The sequence below is a fragment of the Hyposmocoma kahamanoa genome, unplaced genomic scaffold (genome assembly GCF_003589595.1).
Source record: "Hyposmocoma kahamanoa isolate Upper Pololo Valley unplaced genomic scaffold, ASM358959v1 100021, whole genome shotgun sequence".
NCBI classification, from domain to species: domain Eukaryota; kingdom Metazoa; phylum Arthropoda; class Insecta; order Lepidoptera; family Cosmopterigidae; genus Hyposmocoma; species Hyposmocoma kahamanoa.
In genome coordinates, this window is record NW_020653200.1 from 5,480,122 (window position 1) to 5,499,481 (window position 19,360).

A 19,360-nucleotide genomic window follows, 5' to 3' on the forward strand; every position below is an offset into this window, starting at 1 on the left:
AGTAATGTTTATGGAAAGTCGAAGCCCGTCTCCAGTTACCTTTCTCGGGTATGGTGTCTAATGGGACGTTACATAGCCAGTTGTAAGAGGCAACTGCAGAGCGACTGCTGCCAGGTGCAGCGTCTATACCTGCCGATTTAAGAACAGTTCTTACCCAACCGTCAATTACCGCCCTGGAGACAGGCTTCGGCGTTTCCCGAGTCGTGATGAATAGTTGTTGAAGTGAGCATCTTCTTGATGTCGACAGTTCAATGACCTTTTTTACCTAGTAGACAGGGCAAATTGCTTGAACATCATGAGGGCTAAGTTTCCATCCCGATTGTTGGTGTTGTGCGGTGTCTGTTTTCGAACCAAATATTGGCCACAAAATAATGTTAGTATTATCCTCTTGTGTGTGACCTGGTGAAATGGATAACAATGTTAAATCATGAACTCTCCTTCCCGATGTAAATAATAATATTGTAGCACAACGTCGACACGCTTCGAAAAATGAAATATTAATCGGCACATTGTTTTGAAGCCATTGTACAACCTGTTGCGGGTCCCAAATGGGGACTTTCCTATTAATGGGGCGTGCTACTGAAACAGATTTTAACACTCGCCGCACAAATGTGCCTTGACTTACTTTTTTACTCAAATGCGGTTCGCAAATAGTGGAAACAACAGATTTATGTAATTGTATGGTTGATGAGGCAAGCTTTTCTGTAATATGGAGATCTGCGAGGAACTTGACGAGGTCTTTTGCTTGCGGTGTAATAATGGAAACTTCGTTTTTTAAACACCACTTTACCCATCGATTCCAGGCCGGTTTATATGACAGTAGTAGTAGACAAAGTAGATTTCCGCCACCCGTTCATCAATACGGCCTTCTCTGCTGGGGTCCAATTTTTCAGTAAGGTGTCCCAGCTCCAATCAGCCAAGCTTTCAATATCAAATCGGTTACCTTGGGGAGCGGTAGGTTGGTAGTTACGTCTATAGAGTTCTCTGTAGGTCGTGTATTAGAACTGGCCTGCTGGGGGCTCTGTTCTGTAGATCTGGTCTCCAAAACGACTTTATACAGTGGGTTGACTTTATCCAGACTTTATCCACTACTACAATATACTGGCCTCTGCAACTGTTCAGGTGAGTCAAAACCCGAGGCATGAGTGATGGCGGAGGAAACACCCAAGCTAGTTAGTACTCCCATCGCCTGCTGAAGGCATTGTGGAATAGAGCGGCCTCGTCCCACGGGTCTAGGGACGCGTAATGGGGAACTACTTGGGCTCGCGCTGATGCGAAGAGATCCACCTGAGGTATACCGAATTTTTGAAATATTTTGTCTGTCGCTTCTGGTAGGAGATGCCACTCTGGTATCGATTTGCCTCGAGACAGTCGATCGGCCACACAGTTGAAACGTCCTGGTAGATGTTGATGAGTAACTACAATCTGTAAGTCTTGAATTAGTTGACATACCTCGCGGGTTTGACTCATTAATTTTGATGACTTCGTGCCCCCTTCGTTCCTTAAGTACGCGAGAGCCGTTACATTGTCTGACTGAATCAGCAAACTGGCCCCGCGTAAGCCCTCTGTATTTGATTCTATCGCTCTCTTGAGCGCTACTAGGTCCTTGAGGTTGCTGTGACAAGTTTGTTGGTAAGGTTCCCACGTCCCGGCAAGGCACGTGTCGTTTAGTAGGGCTCCCCAACCGTAATTGGAAGCATCGGTTACTAGGTAGTGAGTAATCTGTGGTAAATGAATCATAGAAAAATCGCTTACCGCACACCGCCACCACTGTAGATCCAACAGGACGTCTTTCGGCAACATGTATTGCTGCCTTGGATGCTTTCCCTTGCGTAGCGTGCGAAGGTGACGTTGAAAGTGGCGGCAATGTAATCGACCCTGTGGCACTACGTAATTGGCAAAATTTAATCGCCCCAGAACGGACCTCGCTTCGCTGAGAGAGCAAGTCTTCTTCAAAAGAAGTCGCTGAAACTCCTTTTGTAGTTTTACTATCTTCTTGGGAGGAAGATATTTTTCGTTTAAAGAAGTTTGCCGCTGAAGCAAACATCGATCTTGATTGACGATCAGAACATCGTCGAGATAAACTACAATACGTACACCCGCCTCTCGCAGTCTCTGCGCCACAAAGTTTGTTAACATTGCAAAACACCTCGGGGCACATGCTATACCGAATGGAAGGTAGGTCATTTGGTAAAGTACATGTCTGAATATTAATCTTAGCAAACGTCGGTGAGGTGGCGTGACGTTTACGTGAAAATACGCTTGTGACATATCAACTTTCGTCATCCAGTCTCTCGGTTGCAGAAAATTTGGAATCTCGAAGTGATAAGGTACAATTTCTTTATTGTTATATAATTGTTTAGATATTTCAAATTGAAAATCGGTCGGAAGGAAAGGTCTGCTTTTTGAATTAAAAACATCGGTGACACAGAACTGGGACTAACTTCCGCTAGTTCTAAGACTTTTAAATCTAACATTGCCCGAATTTCTGCAGCCATTTGGGGAGAGTCTGGTGTTTGGTAAGTATCCAAATCTGGTATCAATAGAGGGGGCTTTCTTATAAATGGTATTCGAAGATTGGAAATCATTTTCAATATAACTGGAGGAGCTCTTAGAACCACCCACCTGTGATAAAAGTGTTGTAGGCGCCCGCTTCGAAGCGATGTGAGTCAATCATAGCGGCGTCTCTTGGAATCGATGTGACGACACTCGTGAGACCTTCTAGGCTCGTGCTTTCGTTTTCCACGAGACGCCGCCTACCCCCTAGGCTTTGAACTCCCTGAAGGCTCTGTGTTGGGTGTACGAAAAGGTTGTATGAATTGGTTTTTCAAAGGGAATTGGATCTGACCTTTAGATGTAGACGAAAAAGACATTTTTTTTTCCGGTTGTGGTTTAGCAAGCACTTTCGCTGGACCACCATCTCTGTCAAGCAATTTAGAAAATTGTTCTGGTTCAAAAAAATTCAGAAGATGGGGGTATCTTTTTGAATTTTTCTACCGTATAATTATTTTGAACGGACTTCAATAATTCATTTCTTCGATTATTTATTATTGACGCCCTTTTCCCACAAATAATCTGCATGATGTCGTTGGAAATTTTATTGTATGTTTTATCTTCGTTAAATAATTCCTTAACTTTGCTAGAAAATTCATCGTAATTAATTACCTGAAGTTCTCGTACCCATGAAAGTAAGGAAGTAACATTCTGTTGTAAAATATTTCTTTGTAATAATACAGCGTTAGACAATGCAGATAACGTACGTTCACAAGAGAGCAGAAATTTGTTTTTATCGAAAGGTTTCAGATCATCATTGGATTCCAATTCAACAAAACCCGGTTTAGATAAATAAGTCCTTTGAGTTTCAATGAAATTTATGTTGAGCCAATCAGGGGACCCAAAAAGCTGTAAAGAATTAATTAACTCAAATCGTTCACGGTCAGTTTTGCCTATACCAGTGTCCTTCAGTGTAGTTTGTAGAGATTGGAAGGAAAAATCGTCATCATTTCCTTCAACTGGTGTACAAGATTGTGGCACAGTGGCTAATTGAGGTGCAGTGTCGGGTACTTGCGAGGTACTAGGCTCGGAAACCACACGTGTCTGTTGTTCCGACACCCCCACATTTTGCACATTTTGTTGCATAAAATTGTTCATAAAAACCGTTAGGTCTCTAACCTGTTTGCATAACTGACCAAAAACCGAAATATCCGAATGTAATACTCACTGTGGCGCTAGTTAGCGCGATCTACAGAGCTGTCGTAACTTGGAGATCTCGATCTGGAGTACGAGCGAGATCGAGATTTGTGCCTTCGTCTTTGTTGGTCTCTGCCTCGTCGTCGTCGTCGGCACTCGCCAGTGCCGCCTGTTGTATCGGAATCCATATCGGTACGCAATCCGACAGGATTTCCCCATAATTGTGTATTCGCAACGAAATTCAACAACGCAATGAGGAAAACCGCGTGTCGAGTTTGAACAACGGCCACCGCACCCCCACACTGGTGGAGGGGTGAGCAGCGTGGTGGTAAGGATCCAACGACCAATCGGAGGGCAGAAGAAGGAGAAATTCAGTGTTGCCAGTCGTCAAATCGTGTTTTGTACCAAAAATTCAGCAATAGCTCTCTCATCAAACCCGGACAAGGCGAGGAATGCGCAATTATACCAAGGTCTCTAATGTGATTCACTTTTTTAATGGACTTGTCTTTTAGTTTGTATTCGTAATCGATAATATGAGTTTTGCGCGTGTATGTAATTATGTTACATTTATTAATATTAAGAAATAGTTGGTTGGACTCGCAATACGTATGTAGAGATTTCAAGTCTTCTTGCAATTGATTGCAATCATTAGATAATTTAATCACTTCAAAAAACTTTGAATCGTCAGCATAAAAAAGAAGTTCACTATTTTTGAGGCAATTACTAATATCGTTGACATAGAAAAGAAAAAGAAAAGAGCAATGGTGCGATATGAGAACCCTGAGGTACACCTGAAAGTACCAGTAAAAACCGTGAGCAGTATCCCTTTACGTAGACAGCTTGACTCCTGTTTGTGATATAGGATTTGATCCATTTTAGAAGGTTGCCGTGCACACCGGCTCTTGTTAGCTTTTCGATAAGTAAATCATGATTTATTTTATCAAAAGCCCTGCAGAAGTCAGTGTTTGTGTACACTCTACTACTACTACTCATCTACCTGTGAATTATCATTGAGAGCGTGTGATAGGTGCTACACAAAAGTAGCCATATTTGTGTCAACGTTACGTTTTTTAAAGAATCCGTGCTGTTGTTCAGAGATGTAGTTTCGGTAAACGAAGGACATCTGAGAAGTCACTATTTTTTCTAAGATCTTTCCCAAAACACAGTTTTGAGATAAACGTATATTCTGTAATCTGGTCTCGCATAATGTTTTTTGGTATAGGGGTAATAAGTGATCTTTTTAAACAGCATGAAATATGCATAAATATGAAATATATGATATATGAAATATGCAATAGAGGCTCGAAAAATTACAAGAATGGGCAACGCGAGTACTTTTGCGCAAATAGATATAAAAATAAGGTGAATTTCATCAGAACCCGCACCTTTACGAGTATAACATTTTTGAGCTCTTTAAAGACCAAATCGTATTTAATATTTATCGAATTCATTTGTACGGTTGATTCAAAACTGTTTAAGGGCCAGTCTTTTAGTTCTTTGTCACGAGGAGATAACAAAGACGGAATTGAAATGATTATTGAAAGCTTCACAAACACTACTACTAGTTTACAACTACTACTAGGTCTGTCTCACCATTTATAGGCGTAGAACTCAGCGGTGGACTCTCAGGTGCAGTAGTGTCAACCTCTTCGACGTTTTTGACAGTAGATTCCTTGGGCGTGTCGCTGGAAGCCGGCGGCTCTGGCTCACGGACCGGCGTACTAGGTGGCGTGAGGAGTGTAGCTTGCACCTGTCGCAGCATGATATTTTCTGGTCACTTTCTTTACGATACCTTACGGTAATAAGCCATAACAATTGTTTTATTAGTTTATATGGCTCATTATTCAAAATGATTGAATTACTTAAAAAAATATATATGTATATAAAATCTGTGCGAGCAAAAACTTTTTCAATGTTATGTAAAAAGTCGTTCTTCCACTAACTTGGTGAAAACGCACTGAGCTCTCAGACCGTATTGAACGTGGTTAGGTATCCATAACATTGAAATGATATTTAGATTTTTTTTAAACTATATAACTTCAATAGTAAATGTAAAGTTTAGGGTGTTCTATTACTAAATTATCATTTATTGTTATTAGCTATTACAAAAAATTTATGGTACTCCATTGAACTACCAACAAATTGAAGTCGGGTTAGCGTTAAAAGTGTCCGAACCTAATAGGGTGTTAAAATCGCACACAGACCGTCAATCGCGCGTCAGTCTTCGTTTGTTCGATTGACCAGCGCGCTGGTCGATCATGCAGTACTATATATTAAAAACTTGTAAAAATTACTCCAGTAAAGTGAAAAAACGGGATTTTATATCATATTTTAACTAAACAAATATATTGTGTTATCAATGATCATAGCTATCATTTAAGTGTTATTTTGTACAGTTGTATAGTATTTTTTTATATTTAAATTATAGATAGTAGATATAAATTACAAAAGCAATTAAAAACATCAAATTGCTATCCTTTTACTACACATTGCATGCCCAAAAGGCGGAAAGAGACACAATACGTCAATTTCAAGAAGATTATACATACTTCTTGGTCAATTTCAATTCTTGGAACCACAAGCGATAGAAACATTTCAAAAGAAGTACAGCGTCGCTTTGATTTTAATCTTATTTTAAAATGATTTTTTAAACGTTAGCAATAACTAACAAAATATTGTTGTAATAGTTTTACTTGGGATTATCTATCAGAAGTCCGAAAATACCTTTGCCCGAAATAACGTTTGCTCGAATTTTCGTAATCCGTGATGGATTTTTTAAGGAATATTACAAAACAAACCTACGCTAAGTTATTTTTTTATTTTTAATAAGTATCCAAAATTATCTGAGAGCATAACGGTATTATTATAAATTGGTCTTTGCACGCAAAATTAAGCAGTACTGCAATGACGTTACAATTTAAATTAAATGTTTTAGTTTATTATATTTCGTTATATGTCACTACGTTCATATAGGTTAACTTCGAAATTTTTTGTCGTGGTTTTTATATTAGACCCGACGTCCATTTGTTGGTGGGTCAATGTGGTACTCTCATGTAGTCTGTGTAAAAACAGCTGCACTTACTAGTCGCGTGCTTCCAATGATAACTTCTTTATCAGAGTCAGCGCCGTTTGTGGAGCCAGCCATGCCGTTGCTCTGACTCTCCGATGAATCAGTCTTGCCCACACAGAACAATGATTGCTGCAAGTGCAATTTCCCAAAGATAAAAATTAAAAAACGGTTTTACGCTATGGTCTATCATTATCTAAACCGAACCTGTCATGTTTTAAGGCCAAAAAGTTACAATTATTTTTCAGTTTCATAGATAAATTCCAACGCTTTATTTTTTTACGGTCAAATTTAAATTTATATCTTTAGAAGGAATTATTAATATTATTGGATTGAACCTATACGCGTATTATATATATTTGTTTTTTCAAACAAAGCCACGGTTTGAGCCCTCTTTCTTTGCCGGGCTCAGGGTCAGGGCTGAGTGGTAAGCGATACGACTGTCATAACAGTTGTAGTACCACCAAGGGCTTTAAATCGCAGCGATCTGAGGCACACTGCTACTGCGCCCGTCCCATGTGCCTGTAATTTCGCCAGCACCCCCCGGAACGCAGTAATGCTTGGCAGCAGAAATAGGTAAAGGGGACTACTGCCCTGGACGAGCTCTTTCAGGAGTTACACTGCTACTAAATTGTAAGAGCATCAACTAGTTATATCTAATATTAATTTGATGACTTTACCATCTCATAAAAAAATAGTTTCATTTCCATTGTGTAACTCGATATTAACATTGTTGTTCGAATACCAGATGTAAGATGTCTTCCCATGACAACCGAATTGATACAAAATATGTACGTACAGAAAACCGCTTAGTTTCAGTTTCGCCTGACATGCGTTCTTCGTACTCCCTGTAATCTTCTTGCACAGCACCCGGTACAGACGCGACGCATAGAATGTGCTTGTCGCTTACCGGGAACGACTCTATTACTTCCGCTGGGTTGTTCGCGTCGATTATCTGCAAAATTGATTGTTAGCCTTTGTAGCTTCCCAACGAATATGGATAAAGATTAGTCAATGAAATATGGATACTAAACCTGATACTCTATAAACACTATGAAATATGACATCTAAGACGTCGGTTTTTACCGCACCACACACCACATGAGGCCATGAGGCCACTCGACAAAGTTTTTTTTACAAAGAACCAACAAAATCTTTAATTGAATCAAACAATCAAATTTTATAAACAATTTTAGGAACTTTTATTGCTGCTGCTTAACAATGAAAGATGCTTGTTACAATTTGTTGGTTGTAACAAATTATTTAAAGAAATTAGTACCATGACAACTCCTTTGGTCTGTGTACTGGAGCATATCCAGACGAGGGAGGAGAGGTTTTTCTCGGAACGCTCGACACTGTGCGTGGAGTGCAACTGTCGGTTGATCTGCTCCACCTCCGGAGAGTGTACCGATTGCGCCTTGCTCATTTCATATGCTGCAAACAGGTTTGTGCTTTTTGTCACAAAATGTTAAAATGTTTTGTAGATTATTCAAACTAGTACCAATTTCGCCCAATACTGACGTTTCTAAGATTTTTCTTTAGTTGCAGTCACTAATCGTCTTTTTGAAATTCATCATTAGAAATATGACCCAATCGGTACGAAATAAACCTATATTGCGCAGGATAAACACTTTTAAATGTCGACAAGTTGTTTTTGTACCTTGAATTTTCAGGGTACAAATACTTGTTCCTTGTCGCTTGTCACTTGAATTTTCGTGTGAAATATAAAAAATTTCGAAATGATGTAAGTAATTATTAGAAATCTTTCCAAACAGCGGCGGAAATATAGTAGCAAAATGATACATCGCCAGGGGCGTCCAGTCTGTGGGAACCCCAACCCGCGCGTAGGTAATACAAATTCTTAAAGATACAACTAGTCTTTACAATGAAACGTCAATTCTTTGTAAGTGTGTTGTTAAGCTAGCCGCTTATATACTACGAGCCCTGTACTCCACCTATGGTCGGGTCGAGCTCGGCCTGCGACGCGTGGTCGGTTTCAGTTTACGGGGTGTGTTCATGCTCTTCGGTGGCACAGCAGTTAGTACTATGGGCGCTTGATGAGGAGGTCGATTCCCGATTTATGCCAATTTAAGAAACGAACATTTCTAAGTTGGTTTTGGTCTGAGTATTCTGGGTTATCGTTGATTTGGTATTCATAGTACCTACATAGCACAGAAAATTCGGCAGTAGTTTGGCGTTTTTTCGCCCTAAATACTTCTCTTTGGCATAGCTTTCAAGAAAATGAAATCTAACATAGAGACGGTTGAGATACAACAACGCTATAATAGGTATCTCATTTCCACTACATCGGGAAGCATGCTTTACATTTTTACAATTGTGAGATCTTGTACTCGTAATCTATTACGTCTCCGTATATTATCTCCATTTGATGGCGTGGGGACGCTTCGGGCTTCGCCCTCCGCGGACCTCGGCCTCCGGCCTCGGTACTTATGGCTTTATTTTAAAGAAATTGAAATAGCTTTTTAATGGTGGCCATATTTAAAAATTGCAAAAATATATTTTTACCACTAATTATTGTCAAACAATCTTAGAAATATTTTCGTGCCAATTTTCAGTCCGAGCAAAGCAAGTTTTTTCAATAGCCATTTACATAAAAAATTTCGGCTATATCGAAAAACGGCAGAAACAACATTTTTACCCCAAATTGTGATTGAAGCCATGCCATTTTCAGTCGAATTAGAAGAAATTTTTATCTACCGCCAAAAAAGTTTGTATGGCAGCCATATTCAAACATGGCGATAAAGAAATTTTGACCGCTAATTATTATTAAAGACTTATAGAGACCCCGACATGTTCACTTTCAATCGAATTAGAGCAAATTTTTATCTGGCGTTAAAAAACTTTGTATGGCAGCCATATTGAAAAAAGGCGAAAAATAAATTTCGACCGCAAATTATTGTCAAACACCTATACAGATCCCCACATATCGAATTACAGTTGAATTAGCGCCAATTTTTATTAGTCGTTGAATGGCGGCCATATTAAAAAATGGCGTAAAACCATTTTTGATCACAAATTATTATCAAGCACTCCTGGATAACCCACACATTTTTTTTCTCCCGCCAACGAACGCTTCTAAGGCGGCCATATTTGAAAATGGCGAAAAAACAATTTTGACCACAAATTATTATTCAGCACTTCTAGAGGCCTCCGCATGCCAATTTTCAGTCGAATCAGAGCAAGTCCGTTTCGGCAGCCAATTTTGACGAAAAAAACGCTCATATGACAGCCATATTAAAACATGGCGAATAGAAAATTTTGACCCCAAATTATGGTTAAGGATTCCTAAAGACCATATCAATACCATACCATACATAGCATACCACAGCATACCAATTTTCAGACGGATCGAAGCAAGTTTTTCTTCGCCCGCCATTCTGAATTCGCCATCTTGTTTTTTTTACCCAGGCAGTTGAACACTTTTATTTATTAACCTCTATGACATTCCTTCGAGCACCTCCTACCTATCTCTAATAGTTTCCGTGATAGGAGACTTTGAAATTTGTATGGCGGCCATCTTATTTATTTGAATTTCGAACATTTTTTACTACCGGCGGAAATTTACCAGGGTGTACCTCATAAAAGTGCACAAATATTCCCTCCATATATTATAGTTTTTGCAGGCCGTTGATCACTCTTTCATATTTTCCACATTTAAGTCTTCTCATATTTGATTCTTTGCTTTGGAATCTATCCGCGTACAACGGTATAAATATCTTTTTTTCCACCATATTGGGAAGTATGCGTTCTATTTCTATCAGTCAACTTGTAGCTTTATATTCTTTATATATATAAAATCATATTTGTTAAACACACTCACCCAAGCAAAGAGTATTTTCAGCCTTGTCATCATCCTTGGCGTAGAAGACGCTCTCGCCAATCATACAGCCTCCGTCAGGCGTGCGACCCCCATTCAGATTCACCCCCGCCGCACACAATAGGGTCATACGAGGTTCGCTTTCTGCTATGGGTCTGTGGATTTAAAAATGGCTTTTATTACCAGATAAAAACAAAATAAATTATAAAATGTGTTATTCCTTTTTGTTTATTGGATACTTTTGACGGTTCTCGATATCCTAGTGCAGTTAAAACTTAATCATTCTGAATGTCAAGACATATTTGGTAAATATGACCAGCAATTTTTTTAATTCTGGCTGTTCCCAAATAGTGTGCGATGTCGCAGTAAATATAACTCTTTCTATATTACTAAACAATACGTGAAATACGTAAGCATAAATTTTAGATTAAGAAATATGACTATACCTCCTGTGGCTCACCGTTCGTTCCCTATTGGAGACAAGGTATCAATTTGCTCTCACCTGCAGAATACAGGAACGGGTACAGGGACTCCACCCGAAGAGAGCGAGGTACTGGGTCCCTTCTGACCTTGCTGACTTTTGCCAGGAAGGCTCCAGCCATAAGCCTGCGTGCGACCATCCTCTTTGCGGACGTGTGCTCTCACCTATTATACAATTTGTATTTGAATGTTAGCAAATGTTTTACAAAATTATTGTCTACTTATACTGAACTATAATATGATTATATTCTTTAAGAAAAGTAAGTAGTACCTATTAAACATTAAAAGAAGCCGCAAGTTTTCTAACCTGAACTATTTTAATATGCAATCCAGAAGAACTAAAATAATTTATTTCCACATTTAACCATTTTTGAAATGTTACAGGACAAAAACAAGCAGGTCACTCACCTGATAAAAAGCTTTGCTGAAGATACAAAACTTGCCAATAGAAAATATACAAAAGCAACCCACAAATTATAACTAATTTTAAGATTTGTGATGAATTGGACGTTTCTGTTTTTTAGTTAATCCATGTATTTACATGTCGTACTGTTTAATAAAAACTTATAAAAATTACATATAAATTACAAAAGTAATAATCAAATAGCTAACTGTCCTTATCCTGTACATTGTGTACGCAAAAGACAGAAAGAGGTCAATTATAATATATATTAAATATAATAATAGCGTCAATTTCAATTGTTCGAACCACAAGCGGTTGTAATATTTAGAACAAAGAAACTAAACTGGCTTTGATGTTAATTTTATTTTTTTTAATTACTTTTTATTAAATGTTGGTACTAACTAAAAAATATTGTTGTACTCGTTTTAGAGTTTGAGGTTAGGTAACCCCAAACTCTAAAACGATAGTGAAACGATATTTATAGGTTATTAGAAGTCCCAAAATACGTTTGCCCGTAATAAGAATTTTCGTAAACACAAATATATTTCTCTCAATATTTTTTTTGTGATACTGGTAAGCAATCAAAATTCCCTGAAAGCATAACGGTTTTGTTTTAAATTGGTTTTCGAGATTATGAAAATTTGAGTTTACGTTTAGTTGGAACCTAAAAATTCAAAACATCGATACATTTCGTACAGCACGTCATAACTAACAAACAGAGAGACAGTTATTTTTACATTTATAATATTTGTATGTATATATCTGCATAACTGTTTATTATTTCTTTAAGTAAACTTGTATAAAATTCAACAATATTATGTATAAATTAATGAATGTTGACAGTAACGGCTACTCCATTACTCTTGTGTTCAAGTAGTTTTCACTAGAAGCTAAATTGGTGCATTTTGTTAAGTTTCCAATAGAAGCTGAATATGGTGAATTTTTGGGCCCTTAAATTATTTCAAGCAAAATTAGGCAGTACTGCAATGACGTCATAATTGAAATCAAATGTTTTACTTTGTTTATATTTCTTTACATGTCACCACGTTTAATATTGGTTAACTTCGGCAATTTTGTTCCTGGTTTTTGTATTAGAGCCGACGTCCATTTGTTGATAGGTCAATGTGTATGTTGAACACAATACAGTGTCAGTGTAATGTAATACATGTACGGAATTGATTTTTACAAAAAACAAATAGCAAAAACGAACCATAGTTTATTTACATTTTTATAAGCCAGTGACAAAATACGAAAATGAAAGCATTTTTTTCAATATTAATTCGATTAAAGTAAGATTACTTATTATACATATAACGAATATGACCCAATTGCAATAGATAATTTCACGACTCACGTCTTATGAATTTTATTTTTTTGTTAATTGCAAATGCTGAAAAAACGACCATTGATAAAAAAAAACTATTTAATTTTATCTTATTAATAACATCAGCTTAAATATTTATGGCTAATAACTAACATTGTGGACAACATCTGAAATAAATAATGATTAACTATATAAAAGGTAAGTACGCCTACAACAAATCTAATATCACCAGAATCACTTCACAAATAAAAAATCACTTCAACTTGAGAAATAATTGTTCAGAGGTGGTTCCTCATTTTTTAACTGAAAAGAAAAAAAGGAGAAGGAATTAGGTTTAAGGACAGGAGTTGCAGAAAGCTCGATATTATTTATTTAAGTAGTAACATTAATAATTATAATTGACGCCAATAATTTATTTTTTATTTTTTTAACTTCCACTCTGAACACAAAATAATCAATGAAATAATAATAAGAGCCATTAAAAATTACTAAGGACTTGGGGTCATCTTGATTGCATTATATTACATTCATAGAATCTGGTACACACACATACGAGTGTAATAGGAGCACCACTGCGGTCCGGTGGGTCCTATTGTCTTTTCTTTCTCTAAAGATATTTTAAAAATAATATACATTCCAGATACAAATTCCAGTCATTCACATGTTTGGTCCTAAAATTATACCAGGATTACGTCTACATTAAAACTAAATATCACGACTAGGGCTACATAGATTTATAATCTTCGTGACAATTTGCTGTGTAAAGAAAAATCTCAAATTAATAAGGTGATTTTGGATTTCTCTGATTATAGTTTGTTATTTAGAGATTTATTACAACAATATACATGATGTTCAATTCACATTTATTAGTCGTGAAACAAAAGTCAGTCAAATATTTTTAAATAGCGAACCAACATTATGCTTTGCTAGAGAAATGTCACTAGTAATTTAATAAACCGCGCCCCCTATCGTTGTCGTTGCAATGTTTGCGTGCAGTATGTAAGTATTGTATGCATTCGCACCCAGGGGTAAAGCGTTGCCGAGATAGCAAATTTTTTTCAGAATGCGTAATGCGCTCTGGCTTCTTCTGGCTTTACAATCGATAAAAACGATGTTAAAATGTTCGTGTGTAAATCAGAAAATCGAAAGTTTCTACATTATATATAGGTATTGTAAACAATGAAAGTTACTATAGTCCATTTTAATAGGGATGATTCCGGTGACGTTTGAAATTACTATAGTCCATTTCAATAGGGATGATCCCGGTGACGTTTGAAATTTGAAGTTTCTAGAGATGTAGTGATGTAAAATCGCATGAAAAAAAAATCGATTTAAATATCTTATCGAGATAATTTGTAAAGAAGAGGGAATCGATTTACAGAAAATAATTTAAGAACAACTAATTAACAACGTAATGACGTAAATATCTATGAATAAATATTTCGTTTTACACATTAAGCAATTAGGGTAATTTATGTTGTGTCTATCCCTAAAAACTACACAACCAAACAAAAAGTGAACAATAGAGCATAAAATCAACAGCACCGAAACGGAATTTAAACAATTACTCCAAAAAGATCACGCAAAGCTAAAAACAAAATAAAACCCGTTAACAACGTATGTAAATGCCTCGTATTAACGCGAGTTATACAAAAGCCGGTTCGATTTATCGATTCTATGGTATAAATCTCTATGGATAGATAATCCGTTTTACGCATCAAGCAGTCATAATTTATTTTTATATTTATTGTTTAATTTTCTGTCTACATGATATACCACAATTTTTACTTAAAATTACATGTACAACAAATATTGTTTGATTTTGGTACATTATAACAAATTTCCTATTTATTTTTGTATCCTGGTTGACAAATTATTTATAAATCGTATGCGTGTAACGTAAAAATTAGAAGTGTCACAGAACTCATCCCTATTGAAATTGACTTTTTACAAATGACAATCAGATTTTTGGTTTCTTTTACATTTTGTAAACTATAAGTAATAATTCAACTATAAACAATTGACGCGTCTAAATTTAATGTGAGCCACGTAAAGCATATACCAATATTATATACGAATCGTAGTATCGAAGTGTACCTTCGTATGTTATTGAACGAAGGGGAAATCCGGTTGAGAGCCCAAACCATCAAAATTTTTTAAACTCTTTCAAAGTTAACGTCTCAACATTACATTTTGACTAATTCACTCGTTTGCCTGATGGTGTAGTAAATGGGATACCCACCTGTCGAAACTGTTCACTGCGTTCCTGTCGCCGGTGATGGTGGTCGGACAACTGCGTTTCGAGGAAGTCCGCCTGTGTACGCGAATGCCGCATAGTCGGCTGTGGCGCCGCCACTGCGCGCAGATGCGGCGTCGACAACGGCCGCTGCGGTCGGTCCCCTGTGCTGTAAACAATACGGAATATTTTGTAACCTTTCCTCAAGCGTAGTTAAGCATATAAATGAGTACAATCACCTAATACAAGTGTACTAAAAATGTATTTAATTACGCAAAATTTTCACGTTGCCCGCTAATAAACATCATCAAACCATTTACACGTCGCACTACCGGGCATGGGTCTCCTCTCAGGCGAGGGTTTAGGCCACATTCCGCCACGCTGCTGTCGCAATACGGGTTGGGGATTTCACGTTTTCGAGGGATTAATAAACATAAGAAATCAAGAGCAATATACTTGTTTTCGGAAACCAGATAAATTTCAACACATTAAACATGTTAAAGGAAGTCAAAATCATCTTCAGACAATTCTATAGCAGCAGCGATAAAAAATTCAAAATACTAAAGACGCGCGTTCGAGTCAAAAAAGGTCGTAAATTCGCATTATCCAGTTAAGCTTTATATACACTGCATACACATTTCATAACTGAAAAAAGACAGAGCGCATTGGGAGTGCATTTGACCGTAAGTGAAAATAAACTCTAGCGAGTCTTCACGGTAAGATATTCGATACGATATACGATACGATATTACTATAAATCGTAAAATCAAGTGATAATGAATACTGTACATCTAATCTATTAAGCCCGAAAAGACTTATTAAAGGCAAATCAATACATTAGGAAGCATCGAAATGGGAGCTTAGGCTTACGAGGTTTATTTTAAAATCCAAGGGTATTTACTCATCTAATGATATAATATTTCAAATTCGATACACAACATTACAATAATATTAAAATAATAAGTCTAATACTACAAACATAAATAATTTCTCTTATGTCCACAGAAAATTCTGTGCGAATTGCATTTTCATTACGCGTTTCAACTATACCATATTTTTTCCAAGACGAAGTAAAAGGAAGTTTGCCACTTTTTGTAAACTTTTAACTAGTCATAATATTGTGGTTATTAGCATTGATGCAAACATGTGGTTATTGTTCACAGGTTTATCGATAGATTTTGAAAGATGATAGAATTTTGCAGAAACGCATTCATAGTGAATGTTATCATGTTCTAATGATTAATCATGTATTCTTCCTTCTTCTAGTTTTAACGAATCAGCTCATTAGTACCGAACTCAATTCGTCAAGTACAGAGGCTCTTATTATTATAAGATAACGTCTATTTACATTGTACGTTTTATGAATGTTAATTTATATTTAAATTAAACAAGTTCGGCCAATTATTGCATAAATATAACCAATAAATAGTTCGTCGAAGTCAATACATCACTCCGCCGTCGTTATCTGCCTGCCTCTAAAGCTGGCAAGCCGTTTGTGCATTGCACTATTATTTCACGCCTTATTGCAAAATAAAACAGCATATATACACAAATAATAATTAGCAAATTGCATTGCATAGCAAGTGGAAATTGCACTGACTTCACACATACTGAATAAATGAATAAAAATTATTTCAGTATTCAAGTTTCGCATCCCTTTAGACTTCTTGGTAACGATTCAATTCGTCTGGCAAATGTACAAATATAAATAGAGTAAAAGTATGCTGGGGATATTTTTAATTTACTATTACATTAGGGGTATAATTCTACACACCAATAAAAACAAATGAGCCGCGTAAACATGACATACATTTTCCACCAGATGATTTATTATAGGACATTTTTACTACACTCGCGAGCAACCAAATCGACTCAAGCGCTACCTCTACATTCAAACATTGTTCTATATAAAAGTATACAACATTTCAATAAAAATAACATGACATTTGAAAGCTTGAAACCTAAGCTTTAAAAAAACATCAATATCAATAAATAAAACAAGTACCAACATGTTCATTTGCGCAATTAGGGAGAATGGGACTAATTACTACCTACGCTACCTGCTAGTTGCGCTACCCTCTACCCCTATAAAAACCCCCGTGACCCTTGAATCCTTATCAGTCGCTTATCAACAGTTGACCGATACACATTTCCGCAACCTGCATTCATTGTTTTCAAGAAACCATGGATACAACACCTCAAGAAGCCGCTCAAGTTGTTGCCTTATTGCAACAAGGACTCAGTCAGCGAGTAGTGGCTTCCCAGCTTCACTTGAATCAATCTGCTGTATCCCGAGTATACCGACGGTATCAAGAGACCGGAGCATTCTCTCGGAGACCAACAACAAGCCGCCACCGTTGTACTTCTGAAGGAGACGACCGTTTCATTGTCTCAACCACCCTGCGAAATCGGCACTTTACGGGTGTCGACGTGCAGGGCGAGCTGAGACGTGTTCGAGGCGTAGCTGTCAGTGAGTGGACAGTAAGAAGACGTCTGTAGGAAGCCAATCTGTCTCCAAAAAGGCCTGCAACAGGCCCCAAATTGACTGCAGGCCACCGGCAAGCTCGGCTACAGTTTGCTCGAGAGCATCTTAACTGGAGCTTTGGGCAATGGCGGTCGGTCCTATTCACTGACGAGTGCAGGATGTGTCTGCATGGCAGTGACAGGAGAGGCCGGGTCTACAGGCGTCCGGGAGAGCGATTTGCCCAATGCTGTTTCGCAGAAACCGTTGCCTATGGTGGCGGTTCTTGCATGATGTGGGCTGGTATCTCGTTGGAGGGTAAAACCGAGCTCGTTTTCGTGCCTGGAGGAGGCCGAGGAGCGGGACTGGGAGCTGATGGGTACATCACAAATATTCTCCTGGAACATGTTGTGCCCTACGCAGGATTTGTTTGCGAAGACTTCATCCTAATGCACGACAATGCTCGATGCCACACAGCGCGCGTTACTCAGGAGTTCCTTCAAGAAGTCGATTTGCGCACAATGGACTGGCCTGCGCTAAGTCCAGACCTAAATCCCATCGAGTATTTATGGGCCGAGCTCAAACGAAGGGTACGAGCAAGAAATCCAGCTCCTTCGAGCCTGGAAGAACTGAAGGCAGCTTTATTAGAGGAGTGGGAAGGTATTCCTCAAGAAAACGTCAAAAAACTAATAAGATCGATGAAGAATCGATTACGTGCTGTAATTAGGGCTAGGGGAGGCAATACCAAACATTGAATTAATAAATTTTATACTTCTTAAGAAAAAAACGTGTTTTATTTGTGTCAAACTCCTTTACCCAAAATCCCATTTTTCTCCCATTTAAGTTCAGACACCGGTAATAAAAAAAAGTATACATGGATATTAATAATGACGACATTTCCTAAAAGCTGAAGTTTCAAGCTTTCAAATGGCATATTATTTTTATTGAAATGTTGTATACTTTTATATAGAACAATGTTTGAATGTAGAGGTAGCGCTTGAGTCGATTTGGTTGCTCGCGAGTGTAGAAATTTTATTATGTAATATGTAACTCAAATATCAGTCATGTATTCTCATTATCGAATGTTGGGGATATTACCAATTTCGTAATTTCGTTACTTATAATCGTAGTAATCATTAATATTACATTTTAATTGACGGAATTCATTCAATTGCAATCGCTAAGATACTTACGTAAAAGAAAGGCCTATACAAATACAAAGTAGAAAGCTTTTTAGTAACAATTTTTATGGAATTTTGAAGCAAATAAGAAACGAGTTACAAGAATGCAACAACACCAGACAATTTAATTCATTCGCTATAGCATTTTTACAGCGAGATGTGTAATATTGTTGGTTTATATAATATATTATGGACAGTAGACATATGATATGATATTTAGAATACAGATAATTTAAATAAACCAATGTCTTCTTCTATAAAATATGTGCTCAAAATTGTATATACTGTTTCCATTAAAATATAAAACAATTATCAATCTTGTAGGCAGCGCATAGCAAATACTTATTTAGAAATATCGCATTGCATGACGTTAATAATACTTACTATGTATTTCGCAATAAAGCGAATCATAATTGCAGTATTAAAGCTTTTAATGCACCTTCGTATAAGGCCCATATATAAGGTACAATTATCAGAAGATAAGTCCAAAGAAAGGCCACACTGTAAAGTGTTAAATATTGCTATATACTTTACCTAAAGAGATTACTAAAAAACTTCCATATGCTTTGTTTGTTCTTCTTATCCATGGTGGAATCGACCCGACTCGCGCGCACCATCTCGGTCCAGCGCACAGCGTCTTGCAGCTCCATGAATCGCTCCTAAAATTTCATAATATTTTA

General features: G+C 37.2%; 1 protein-coding gene across 2 annotated transcripts in view; it reads right to left on the reverse strand.

Annotated features, from left to right (window-relative positions):
• Positions 1–195: 195 nt before the first annotated feature.
• The window catches only part of LOC113227031 (JNK-interacting protein 3-like), a 33,413-nt gene continuing 14,248 nt past the window's right edge, over positions 196–19,360 (reverse strand). For both annotated transcript variants that reach the window (XM_026459904.1, XM_026459897.1), the window contains 9 exons: positions 19,215–19,339; positions 15,045–15,207; positions 11,098–11,240; positions 10,599–10,750; positions 8,037–8,191; positions 7,557–7,712; positions 6,773–6,889; positions 5,284–5,440; positions 196–399 (listed from right to left, as the gene is read on the reverse strand). In XM_026459904.1, the coding sequence (XP_026315689.1) occupies positions 266–399; positions 5,284–5,440; positions 6,773–6,889; positions 7,557–7,712; positions 8,037–8,191; positions 10,599–10,750; positions 11,098–11,240; positions 15,045–15,207; positions 19,215–19,339 (1,302 nt within the window). In that variant the 3' untranslated portion in view covers positions 196–265. The remainder of the gene's footprint in view (positions 400–5,283; positions 5,441–6,772; positions 6,890–7,556; positions 7,713–8,036; positions 8,192–10,598; positions 10,751–11,097; positions 11,241–15,044; positions 15,208–19,214; positions 19,340–19,360) is intronic.